Source organism: Megalobrama amblycephala, linkage group LG6 (genome assembly GCF_018812025.1).
Source record: "Megalobrama amblycephala isolate DHTTF-2021 linkage group LG6, ASM1881202v1, whole genome shotgun sequence".
NCBI classification, from domain to species: Eukaryota; Metazoa; Chordata; class Actinopteri; order Cypriniformes; family Xenocyprididae; genus Megalobrama; species Megalobrama amblycephala.
In genome coordinates, this window is record NC_063049.1 from 2,127,022 (window position 1) to 2,141,272 (window position 14,251).

Here is a 14,251-nt window from a genome sequence, read left to right on the forward strand (position 1 = left end):
TAAATTGTAATAATATTTCACAGTATTGCTGTTTTTTCTGTATGTTTGATTTACACTATGATTAGATTTGAATCATGATCACAGAGGGTTTTTTCACAGCCTACCTGACTGAAAGGTCTCATTAATATTCAAGTCATTTCAGGTCATTATTATGAGATTCTTTTGTCTTCTCAGGTGAGAATCACCCATTATACATGATGATTCACGCCTCCACGCATACTGTGTTTTTTGACCAAAGATGTTTTAGAAAATTTAAATCTCTCTATTGTTTTATATGAACAAGCAGGCAGCATCATTTTTACCTGACTTTGAAGCAAAAACTCTAGTCTACAACCTCCAATACCCAGAACTCTTGTGAACAAAGATTTAATATATATATTTTGGCTTTATTTCAGTGACTTAAGTTTTTTGTTTTTTCAATAACCACGCATAAACGTTATTCCTTCAAAAACACAAGCATGTACATACATGTTCCTCACATATTATTGTAGCCTAGTTTGTGCTGAATACAGTGTAATGACACTTTTTCCATTAATATGTTTATGAACAACTGAAAAAAACACAAATGTCAGGGCATGTCAAAACTTCTCCAGGTCCCAAAAATCCTCAGACCCCTGAGGGTTAACACTGTTTCGTTAACAATTTTTTTTTTTTTTTTTTTTTTTTACCTTGTGGAGATTGACCTCATATAAACACTGAGGATTTTGCTGTGTATACTGTACATTTCCTTGGGTCATCGGTCATTTAACGATTTTATCGTAAACAGTCGTCATGTTCTTCTGCTCTCATCTAACCTCAGATTCTTCAAGCTGTGAGTAGGCGGGGCTAAAGCTCCAAATGGGCTGCACACTCCTCTAGAAGCCTCTGATTGGTTAATTTATCACAGTGATAGAAAGATGATGACAGCAAGAAGCAAGACTAAACAGAAAACGTAATGTCACTACTTTACATTATAGATTAGATGTCATTTATTACAACCTTGTAGTAATTAAAGTATTTTATAAATGCCACAAATGTGAAAGCTGAATTCACTGTTTGAACATCATCTACATGTCAATCAGTCTTTTTGTTTCTTTACACAATTTGTTTGTTAGCCATAATAATTTCTTTATACAGCACTCATGACACAATGAAGAGATACTGTGTTAATGTAGACACAGATTGCATCTTAAATATTGTGTTTTGTTGTGCAGAAACATGTTATCAGTCACTGACAGTAACAAAGCTGAAAGAACATGGAAACAAATGATAAATAAAAATAAAATGCAAATGCTGAGGTGGATTTTTTTCTGTGAAACCGCTATGGAAATACAATATATGTACAAACTCTCTAGCACATTCAAATTAACACACTTCCAAAGAAATACAACAACTGTCAACAAAAATCAGAGAAATGACGTGGACACACAAATGAGGAAGAGAAAAATGAAAAAGGTTTTTGTTTATTTGTTTTTTTTAAGAGTGAAATAAACAAATGATGTGATGTCCTGAATGAGAGCAGATATAATAATCATTTTGTTTAAAGACGGACAGAAACATCAGACTCAGGACAGAAACACACGACCTCTAAAGTAAGAACAACTTCATTCTTTAACCACAATTAGACTTTGAGATGTTAATATGGTCTTAATGATTGTGAATCCAGTTATGCTGCTAAATTAGTATATTTATTTCATACTTTTATGTTTAACTTTTATTACATCTACACTCTATTCTCACATTTCTTCCTCAGAAATGGACCAAACTCTATATTTGATTCTTCTTCTCATTGGTGAGTGTGTTTGTTGTTTTATTTATGGTTTATAGTTTCATCAGGTTTGACTCTGTTATGAAAAGCATTAAATCAAAGCCTCTCTTTCACAGCTCTCTGCTCTGTATCTGAATGTGTTCAGCCTCAGTATCACTTTATAAACGTGATGAAGAACTGGACTGAAGCTGAGAGATACTGCAGAGAGAGTTACACAGATCTGGCCACCGTTGACAACATGAACGAGCTGAAGAAGACTGCGAATGTTGGAGGAGTTAAGTATGTCTGGATTGGGCTGCAGAGGACAAGTGTTGATAAATGGCAGTGGTCTTCAGGTGATCCTGCGCTCTATCTGAACTGGGCTCCTGGACAACCTGACGGCACAGATGAGTGTGCTGTGATGAGAAATGGACAGTGGGATGATTATTCATGTAGTAACAATCAGACTTTCATCTGCAAATCATCTAACAGTGAGTTCAGCTCCCTACAATGACATCAAACATTAATTTATAAAAAAGATACACGTATACTGTACAAAATTTAATCCAATATTAAATGTTGTACTTTTTAATCTGGTCATAAATATAGAGGAGACTGTGGATATTTGTCCATTTTCAACTTGAAAAAAATAAACCAATAATGAACACATGCTGATCTTTCGTTGTTGATAACTGTGGGAATCTGACATTAGAGAGCCTAGAGAATTATTTCCCAGCAAACTTTATACTGTAAATTATAAATTCAATATGATCAAACCATTGTTTTGACCAACATAAATTGTAATGAACTAATGAAATGCATAAATTTCAAGGTAAAGACATACAGCAACTTGCCCATCTTGATATTTATGGACAAAATTCTTGTCCTGAGAATAAAAGAACAAAAATCTCAAAACAAACCCGTAAGAACATCATTCTTAGATGAACTTTGTGTGAACTCACATAGACACACTGTCCATTACAATGTAAAAAACATTCAGACAAGAAACAAGACAAACTAACATTATCATTATATCACGGAAAGACGGCAGGCAGAGGTGAAGATCCAAATGCAGGGAGAATTTAATGAACATAAACAATTATAACATAAATCAGGAACAAAATAACACTGAGAAAAAACAAAGAAAACACAGACACCTGCATGACATCAAACAACGACCAACAGAGAACCAGAGAATAAAGGGCTATTTATACAGAGGGGTTAATGAGCTAAACAAGATGAACTGACACAGCTGGAGCAGACTAATGAAAAAGGAAAAAAACTACAAAACTACAACCAGGACACATAAACTAGGCACAGAGAAACATATTTTTAAGAACTAGTTAATGAACATATTAATATGCAGTGTAATATCTTCATCTGTTTGATGTTTCTCTCATTCAGCTCTTTGTGTCTGAATCCAATTTTCTAGAGAAATGTGTTAGGAAACAATGTGGAAATAAAAAGTTATATCATGATCACGAAAATTCACAAATGTTACTTAAAGTTGTATGAGCAAAATCAGTCAACGTGTTTCTGATGCTTCAGCTGCTGCTCCTGTTTACATCCAAACCATAAAGCTGTGTGAGAATAATGAACAAACTGATTCATGAATCTGTTTGTTGTTCTTAAAGCGAACACAGGACTCGTCTTTATCAATCAGATGAAGAACTGGAGAGACGCTCAGAGTTACTGCAGACAGAATCACACTGATCTGGTCAGTGTGAGGAACCAGAATGAGAATCAACAGCTTCAGAAGTTCATCAATGATAATCACATATCTGGTGATGTCTGGATCGGTCTGTTCAGAGACTCATGGCAGTGGTCAGATCAGAGTAACTCCTCATTCAGATACTGGAATACTGGTGAACCTGATAATTGGGGAGGTAATGAAAACTGTGTAGTGATCGAACCGAACGCTCAGGGAATATGGCATGACTACCCTTGCAACAACCAACAATCTTTTGTGTGTCATGAAGGTGAGCAGATCCTCACAAACACACACAATCCATCCATCACCTCCAGATATCTTAAAGTTCACACTACATGTCTGACATGACAAATTCCTCCACAGTGTTTGTTCTGCATGTTGTTTTTGATCAGTCTCTCTCTATGGATTGTTTTGTGTCCAGATAAACTGATCCTGATCAAAGAGAATCTGACGTGGCCTGAAGCTCTGAGATACTGCAGACAGAATCATGTGGATCTGGTCTCGGTTCATTCAGAAGAGATTCAGCGTCGTGTGATGAATGTGGTTAAACAGGCGTCTACTGAGGCGGTGTGGTTGGGTTTACACAATTACTGCAGTATGAACATGTGGCTCTGGTTGAGCGGAGAGATCGTGTGCTATCAGAACTGGGCTCCAGGGAACGGAGTAGAACCGGAAGACTGTCGCCTCGAGAAGAGAAAAGGAGCAGTTCAGTCTGGAGGAGATCAGCGCTGGATCAGCCTTCCTGAAACTCGCAAACTCAACTTCATCTGCAGCAGATATTAAGAGTGAATGTTTGTGTTTACTTACATTCACCGTTTTCATCCTTCATTATTTCTCTTATTTACTTGTATTTGTTTTAGTAAGTTCTGAGTGAATCTGCTAACTGCTAAATTTTAATCATCATGTCATAATATGATCTTTTTAAAATGTTTTAACATTAATGTTTAATATTCTTCAGATGTTAAGTGTGTTTTATAAATCTCTCTGTATATCTGGTGTGGTTACGTCTCTTTATGTTTTCACTAATCTTATCTATATCAATAACTGGTTGAATGTGAATCTGTGAGCAGCAGCTCTTCAGAATAATATTGTTTGTGTCTCAGAATGAAATCTGGTTTATTCTTAGAAAAGCTTTTCTTTTTTTTTTTTGGGGTTTGGGTATAAAATATCTTGTGTTTGATCAAAATCATCAGATAAACATGTGAAACAGAACATGAGCTCAAATAAACTCATCCACAGTCAGTATTCTCGCCTCTGATTATTTCCTGATTTTCAATGTCACAACGACCGCTCAAATGACAGATATGCAAAACTTGAATTTGACTTGATCACAGATGGTTTTCTTTTCAATGATTTCTGATTTGATTTCTTCTGCTTTTCTCTTGAGCGCTGTCGAAAGAAATCACACATCTAAAGAAGTAGGAAACATTAATATGTGGATGAAGTATTAACACAAACAGAAAGGCTCAATTCATAGAAACTGTTGTTCATTTTTGAGTAAAACACCATTCAGTAAGGGCAAAGGCATTAATGATTCACAAATGCACAGTTCAACAAAAATTAAACAAAAACAAAAAATACAAATTTATAAGAAAAAAAATCCCAGAAATTCAAATACAATTCAGGGGCTCATTTAGCATGACAAAACCTTTGAACATATGAAGTCAATTAATTCAAAAAATAGATTTGGTTCATTCAAAATTTTTGGTGTACAAATCACAAATTTCAGTATTAACTGGATATGCAGTTCACATGAACAATTCCTGACTGAGTTCACAATTCAGCAGTAGCTTATACCTCAGAGTCCATATGCACTTAGACCTTTAAGAATCCTTAAGTCCATTCAAACCAGCCTGAATCAAACCAGTTCCCTTTGCAGTTCATAAAGTTCTTTCAGCACTTCACACAACATTTACACAGTCCCATGGACACTCACCTGACAAACCCATCATAAGAATAAAAAAAAAAAACAATACTTGTTTGGTCTTGTTCAGTCAGTCAGTCATCACATGAGATAGGACTAGCTGCAGAACCGCAGAACCATACGTCATGACAGCCTGAGGACGACAGCCCAAGACTAACAGCCTGAGGGCGGAAGTGGGCGGAGAAAATTGATCTTCGTAGGCATTGCTCCATTTGGATCCATTTTTAAAGATTAAAACCATGTTAATGTCAATTATTTTATTAAAACGATCTAACTGAATAGATTAATTTATTAATTTGTCATAAAATGTGTATTTTACTCAAATACATTACACTAGATTGCATTAATTAAACATATTCAGACCCATCAAACCCAAAAACAAAACACAAATGTTATTTAATTTTAATAAAAATTAACTTTTCCCCCTAAGTAGCAAAAGCATCATAAACTAGCTGTGCTTTGCTCTAAAAAATTTCAAAATCAAACCAAAGAGTGTAAATTGAACAAATTATTGCACAGCAGGTACATGATAACAAATTAAATCTTTTAAAAAAAAATCAAATCTCCATAAACATGCAATTAACTCCAAGACTGTTTTTGTCCAGACACTCATTAAGAATAATGTCCATATCATCCTAAATTTGGAAGCAAAACACTAAAGGCTCTTTGGCCAGTTGTCTGTCATCATCCGTTTCAGCCTGTGAAAGTTGAAGAAGGTCTTTTTCCTGGTCTTCCTCTTTCAATATCAGAAAGCACGGCTCTTCCACTAAACCCTTGAAGACTTTTGGTTAATGTGCAGCACAGAGGTCTTCTGTGATTCATGGCTCCTTCATGAGAGAAGAGTACAGACAAATGTTAGAATGAAATGTTAGAAGTGTATTTAAAGGTCCCATGACATGCTACTTTTTGGATGCTTTTATATAGGCCTAAGTGGTCCCTAGTACTGTATCTGAAGTCTCTTTCCCGAAATGCAGCCTTGGTGCAGAATTTCAGCCAGTACAAGCCAGTCCCACAATGAGCTTTCCTCAGGATGTGCCGTTTCTGGGTCTGTAGCTTTAAATGCTAATGAGTAGGAGAGAGGCGGAGTAAGGTGGAGGGTCGTAGATATGCAGTTGTTCAAGCATTTCAGTTTGACCCAGAATCTAATCCGGATGGAGAAGCACCGGATGAAGAAGTTGCAACTCAGTGGCTACAGCAGGACGTCTCCGAATGGTTAGATTAAAATATTCTGTCTGGATACGGTACTTTAGTTGGTTTTATCTATGCTGTTACAGTTATTATCATGTAGCTAATGCTAGCCTACATCGTTGGCTTTTCATGTTGCTCTTATTTGCTATCGTATATACAGGTGCTGGTCATATAATTAGAATATCATCACAAAGTTGATTTATTTCACTAATTCCATTCAAAAAGTGAAACTTGTATATTATATTCATTCATTAAACACAGACTGATATATTTCAAATGTTTATTTCTTTTAATTTTGATGATTATAACTGACAACTAAGGAAAATCTCAAATTCAGTATCCCAGAAAATTAGAACATTACTTAAGACCAATACAAAGAAAGGATTTTTAGAAATCTTGGCCAACTAAAAAGTATGAACATGAAAAGTATGAGCATGTACAGCACTCAATACTTAGTTGGGGCTCCTTTTGCCTGAATTACTGCAGCAATGCGGCATGGCATGGAGTCGATCAGTCTGTGGCACTGCTCAGGTGTTATGAGAGCCCAGGTTGCTCTGATAGTGGCCTTCAGCTCTTCTGCATTGTTGGGTCTGGCATATCGCATCTTCCACTTCACAATACCCCATAGATTTTCTATGGGGTTAAGGTCAGGCAGGTTTGCGGCTGTGTTGACCTTGGACCTCAGAAAACACAGTGGACCAACACCAGCAGATGACATGGCACCCCAAACCATCACTGACTGTGGAAACTTTACACTGAACCTCAAGCAACATGGATTGTGTGCCTCTCCTCTCTTCCTCCAGACTCTGGGAGCCTGATTTCCAAAGAAAATGCAAAATTTACTTTCATCAGAGAACATAACTTTGGACCACTCAGCAGCAGTCCAGTCCTTTTTGTCTTTAGACGCTTCTGATGCTGTCTGTTGTTCAAGAGTGGCTTGACACAAGGAATGCGACAGCTGAAACCCATGTCTTGCATACGTCTGTGCGTAGTGGTTCTTGAAGCACTGACTCCAGCTGCAGTCCACTCTTTGTGAATCTCCCCCACATTTTTGAATGGGTTTTGTTTCACAATCCTCTCCAGAGTGTGGTTATCCATATTGCTTGTACACTTTTTTTCTACCACATCTTTTCCTTCCCTTCGCCTCTCTATTAATGTGCTTGGACACCGAGCACTGTGAACAGCCAGCCTCTTTTGCAATGACCTTTTGTGTCTTGCCCTCCTTGTGCAAGGTGTCAATGATCGTCTTTTGGACAACTGTCAAGTCAGCAGTCTTCCCCATGATTGTGTAGCCTACAGAACTAGACTGAGACCATTTAAAGGCCTTTGCAGGTGTTTTGAGTTAATTAGCTGATTAGAGTGTGGCATCAGGTGTCTTCAATATTGAACCTTTTCACAATATTCTAATTTTCTGAGATACTGAATTTGGGATTTTCCTTAGTTGTCAGTTATAATCATCAAAATTAAAAGAAATAAACATTTGAAATATATCAGTCTGTGTGTAATGAATGAATATAATATACAAGTTTCCCTTTTTGAATGGAATAAGTGAAATAAATCAACTTTTTGATGATATTCTAATTATATGACCAGCACCTGTATATTATATATATAATTATCAGCTATAGACACTAACTAGCGCCACTAAATTAGTCCTCTGCCATTATTACAAATACCTTTTTGGATAGGTGCCCGTTGTGGAAAATGTGCTACCATGCCAACATCATTTATTTGTTTACATATTTTATATTTCATATATCTTAAATGTTTTTACAATCTTTCTTATTACAATTACATCAAGGTCTGCAATTTGAAAATGTGGATATCGCGTGCACCAACAGCAGAACAGTTTCAAACAACAAAGAAATGTACAACACTGGCGTTACAGTGTGTGTATTCACACACATACTTGATGCTGTCTACCTTTACATTAGCGACAGTAACTGGTGTAGTGATTTTTACTCCATTCACCTGTGACATAGTGATTTTTGATCATGTGTCACTTAAGGTGTGGTTATGAGTGTATCAGATGACCCCTCCCCCTTTTGTAATACGGGGCACCAGTTAAGAATACTATCTTAATTATGAATGGATTTAGATAGATATCTGTGGCCTTTCTTTATTTCAGTCACTGCTGCTCCAACCAGGAGGTCCTGAAGGAATTTTTATGGCAGTCCTTGCCTAAACCTTAGGAATGAGTTTGGTGGTTAGAGTCAATGTGTCGTCCAATGAGAAGTCTTCTCCTTGGTTTTGGTGGGTGCAGAAGGTCCCCCTTCCCGTTCTGGAAGAGGTGTCTGGTAGTTGTCCCAACATCTTATCTGATGTTGCTGAACATTTATTTATGTTCATTCACCAAAGATCCAATCGCGGTGTGGCACATCTTCCTACACACCAGCAGTTAGGGAGGGGCCCTGTTGTAAACTGGTCCCTGGATTGCCATCTTGACTGGTGTTCACAACACTGGGCTGTATTGGCCCGGTTGAGGAAACAGTTGTCGGTGAAATGTGTGGCACAGACATACAAAACTATGGGAAGTTGTATAGGCGCATTACCAGAGAAAATAAAATTAACCCACTGTTTCTTCATTGGCTTGGATGAAGGAACTAAAAAAAACTTTGATGTTCATTTGTACATCCAAACACTGAGCAACTGCCATGCTTCGCTCGTTTGCAAGCCAAGAAATATTGTGCTCGAATCTCACTGTAGTAGCTCATTTTCTCAAAGCAGAGAAAGGGGAGGTAACCTTTCCCCGTATGACAACATATAGGGAAGATTCCAGATTGTGCAGTCTAAGCTTTCATTTTCTCAAAGGCGAAGAAGGATACCCAGGGCTCGGTTTACACCTATCGTCTTTTCTAGCCACTGGGGGACCATATGCAGACTAGGGGAACTCATAATAATGTTAAAAACATCATAAAGTGAAATTTTCATGCCATGGGACCTTTAACAACACTTTGTGTTGTAGTCAGGATGCAGCACAGCATGTATAATAAAGTTTTGACATTCTGTGTTTCTAATGTTTATATACTGAAGACAAATCTTACCCTGTCACTAATGAAATGAATCATTTATGTTCAGTTTTAATATTTGTTTTTTTGTTTTTTGTTTTTTAAAGGCAAGCAATTCACATGGCTTTTCACTCTGCACTTAACCCCGGGTTATCGTTGGGGTACTTTTAACCGTGGGTAAAGTAACGCTCCACATATTGCTTGTATATTTTAAATGCTTTTGACAGTCACAGAAACACTGTGCATTGTATATAAATAGAAAATTCAGCAATGGAAAGAAAACAACAACAAATGCTGACAGAAAACACTGTTTAATTCTTTTATAGTCTGAAATGTTCAATCAGGGTAAACTTGATAGTGAAGCTGACTATATGAAATTAGGATGTGAAATACATGAGCATTTACAGTATGTAAACATACTGTGTGCTCTGTTCAGTCAATCAGTGACAATGACACTGCAAATATGCAAACAAGGACATTAACCCAGGGTTTAGTAATGTACAGTGTGAAACGCTGTGTATGAATACTCAGGATTAAATGTTAACCTCAGGTAAATGATGATCAGTGTGAAACATGAACATGAATTTTCATTCTAATGAAAAGAGAAGTTCATACATTTTTAAGAACTTTTAACTTTCCCTTCTTTTTCTTACCATTAACATGAAGATCCCACAGTCAGCAGAGCCAGTCAACTGTTGTGGAACATTCTAAAACAAAAGAATATTATTAAGTTATTCCTGAAAAGATTTAACAGATATAACAACACACCATCTGTATAAGTAGCTTATGTCTTTATGAAAGTCTTAAGAAACTAACCTTGTTTTTGATCAGCTTCCATTGTCCTGGGGTGATTCTGCTTGTCAATTTACTGCATTGCAAAATCAAAACAGAAAAACTTAAATAAAAATTTGCATAAAATAGAAAAGTTTTGTTCTTCTAAAGTCAAAATTATTACTTACTGCTAGGGCTGGGCGATATATCGCATGCGATTGTCACGCGCATTTTGTCAGTAAAGCCGGTTCCCTGATTGCCGCTAAATCGCCATCACCTGCTTTCAAATGGAGCGGCATTTAATAGACAGAGCCGTAGATCACTGATAAGCCACGCAATATCGCGTTCATATCGCAGATGTATCGCCTTCGATAATGAACGCGATATTGCGTGGCTTATCAGTGATCTACGGCTCTGTCTATTAAATGCCGCTCCATTTGAAAGCAGGTGATGGCGATTTAGCGGCAATCAGGGAACCGGCTTTACTGACGAAATGCGCGTGACAAAAGCATTCGATATATCGCCCAGCCCTACTTACTGCATTGCAAAAACAACATTTTAAATTCAGAATACAAAAGAAACGTTCATACCTCCATGGACAACAGCCTTTTTGAAGTGAATTTGAAGGTGTGCATTCAACTTGTGCCATCTGGTCGGTTTAAGAACACCGGGCAGTGGAAATTGTTGCAGCACGTTTTGCATTGCAGTAAATGAAGTAAAGTGGAGCATCTTCCAATACTAATATGCCTCTAAAAATCTACAAAAACATTGGTCAGTATTGTAAAATATAAACAAAGAAATAAAATACAGCACCAACAACAAAGTAAAATCACAAACCATGAATATGTAACCACCCAGGTGAAAAAAATACTATAGTAAATACTATAGTGTTTTTGAACCATACTATAGTAAATTGTAGTGTACTGTATATATTAAATGATTTACAACACTTTGTTAATGAATGCTACAGAATACTGTAGTATTAACTATAGTGAAACTGTTATAAATACTTTAGTATACTTTAGTTTTTAGTAAACTGTAGTGTATATTGTAGTATAATATACCTTAAAATTGTAGAAAACATATAAACAAATTACTTTACCCAATATTGTACTATTACGATAGTTGTTATATTATCACAGCAACTATAGAATTAAACTATTTAATGCCCCGCCCCTAGACCTATAGGTTATATGACATTTCATACAGCTCACTGTGTGATATAGCCCAGTGGTTCCCAAACCTGTCCTGAAGGACCCCCAACACTGCACATTTTGTATGTCGCCCTTATTTGACACACCTACTTCTGGTCTTGCAGTCTCTACTAATGAGCTGATGAGTTGAATCAGGTGTGTTAGATGAGAGAGACATCCAAAATGTGTAGTGCTGGGGGTCCTCCAGGACAGGTTTGGGAACCACTGATATAGCCTATAGAATGCAGTTAGAATGTCCAAAAAATTCAAATTATGAAAGACGAAGAATTTGAACCCTTTAAAGTGTACGACAACACCGGTAAGATCAGAACGTTCACTGCTAAATTCAAATGTGCTTTTGCGCTTTAGCTGCGTTGGCAGCACCCATCACACGTTACAGATCAACTGATATTTTACAAATCGTCTCACGTTGCTTGCGCGCCCAGGTGAAAAAATATTATAGTAATTTATAGTAAATACTAAATAGTGTTTCTGAACCATACTATAGTAAAATACTTAATTTATTGTGGTAATCATTAGGGGTGTAACCAGGGGCGGCACTAGGGGTGGGCTAAGGGGGCTGGAGCCCCGAATGTTTTTCCAAAAGCCCTGAATCTTTCAGGTTTGAGGTTTCTTAAAGGGGCTCTATGTGTAACCCGTGCGGCTCGCTTATGCCCAGCATAATGTGCGGCCAGCGACACCGGGTATTAAAACTTGGTCTGCGTTGTGTTACGTTGTTTGGATGCAGAGACAGACACGGGACAGCAGGCAGCAGATTCACTGGATATTTTTACTGTGTAACAGAGACATAAGCAGCCTCAGACTGAGTGGCCCTTATAACACTCTATAAACCATATAAATCTATAAAACGTATAGGAACAATTTTGTGTGAATTATAACAATATTTAGCAGTATACTTTGTATACCTGTTACACTCACCCCCCAGAATTTACACAAAATTCCAGAGTATAACAAAAACAAGAGCACAGATCTTGAGAATGACTTGGTATACACTCCAGAAAAAAAAACAGTGAAGACTATCAACATGAAAAGTTACCCAACTAAGAGATACAAATATGTAAGAAGTTGGCCAAACCACTACACATGTTGTAGGCATACCAAAGTGCCTTTTACACTTTGAAAAACTCAGACCATTAGCTTAAACAGTATACACGTGAGAAAATACAATACTTTACACTCAGTAGTATCAAAGAGCAATGCTATACACAGATTTAAACATGAATAACAGGAGATATGGACTCCACACCAAGTAAGGTCTTGAGTTGAACCATTGACTCAATCAGCCTACGAACAGGCTTAATTACTCTACCAAGCCTGGTAATGTAACAATTGTCAGGGTTATTGTTAACCACAGGATCATACAAATCTGTAGAATCAGGGACAGTAGGTGAAGAAGCACTAACTACAGATAAATCGGCTTGTGCTTCAGAAACATCTTGAAAAGAATGAGATGAGACCCAAGAAGCTGTACAATCATCATCACACACAGCCATGTGAGAAATGACAGATAGAGACTCTTCATGTGACAAACCTTCAGTGACAGGCATTGTTGGCTCAGTTACATCACATACAGTTCGAGAAGGTGATGAACAAGGGCCATCACCAGTACATTCACCAACAGAAAACTCAAACTCTGTTGTGGGCAAAGGAAGAAAGTTAACTGGCAACAGGAGATTCCGATGTATGACTTTCTCATGACCAGATCTTTCACAGATCTTATAAATGTGCAGGGAAGGTTTGGAAGCAACAACGGAGTACATGGTGGGCTCCAATTTATCGGCAAGCTTCCGTTTACCTTGACAGCCTTTGTTGGCAATGAGAACTTGATCACCAATTGACAGAGGCAATCCCTTGACCCTCTTGTTGTATTGATCAGACTGGTGTTTCTGTTCTGCAGTAGAATTCTTTTGAGCCAGCACCATGACAGACTGTAGATCACTGACGAGAGATTGAACAGTCCTTGTAATCACAGAATGATTCATCACGAAGCACACTTAGAAACATGAGGTCAACAGGTAATCTCGGCACCCTTCCAAACATCAGGTAAAAAGGGCCAAATCCAGTTGTTTCATGGGCAGTGCAGTTATACACGAATGTCATCGTTTGCACTAACTGTGGCCACTTTTGTTTAGATCTGGGTGGAAGTGATCTCAACATGTTACCTAATGTTCTGTTAAACCTCTCAATTCCACCATTTCCCATGGGGTGGTACGGGGAAGATCGTGACTTGTCGATGCCAGCAAGATCAAGCAGCTCTGCTATCAGCTCGCTCTCAAAATTTGCTCCCTGGTCTAAATGGATATGCTGAGGGAAGCCATAAACACAGAAGAAGCCATCCCAGAGTTTCTTTGCAACACTCTTAGCCGTTTGGTTCTGGCATGGAAAAGCATGCGCTAGCTTGGTGAAATGATCCGTGATTACCAAGACATCCACAGATTTATTGTGCCTATCCTCGGCGGACCAGAAATCAATACAAACGAGCTCCAATGGGGCAGTAGTCTTGATGCTCTCCAAGGGTGCTCTTGCAGCTGGCTCTGGAGTTTTACTCAGGACACAACGGGTGCAAGTCTTGACATAATCACGTACATCACTTTCCATCCCAGGCCAATAAAACCTCTGGCGGGCTAAAGACAGTGTACGTGGCTGGCCCTGGTGACCGGCCAAATAATGAACACCAGAGAGAGCTTGCTGTTTCAGGGATTCAGGCAG

The 14,251-nt window shown here is 37.8% G+C and overlaps 1 protein-coding gene across 1 annotated transcript; it reads left to right on the forward strand.

Moving 5' to 3' along the window:
- The first annotated feature begins 1,145 nt into the window (after positions 1-1,145).
- LOC125269656 (C-type mannose receptor 2-like) lies at positions 1,146-4,701 on the forward strand. Its single transcript, XM_048192590.1, has 5 exons — positions 1,146-1,571; positions 1,733-1,771; positions 1,864-2,217; positions 3,361-3,705; positions 3,859-4,701. The coding sequence occupies exons 2-5, from the start codon at positions 1,735-1,737 to the stop codon at positions 4,218-4,220; spliced, it is 1,098 nt and encodes a 365-aa protein (XP_048048547.1). The 5' UTR covers positions 1,146-1,571; positions 1,733-1,734; the 3' UTR covers positions 4,221-4,701.
- Positions 4,702-14,251: the final 9,550 nt, after the last annotated feature.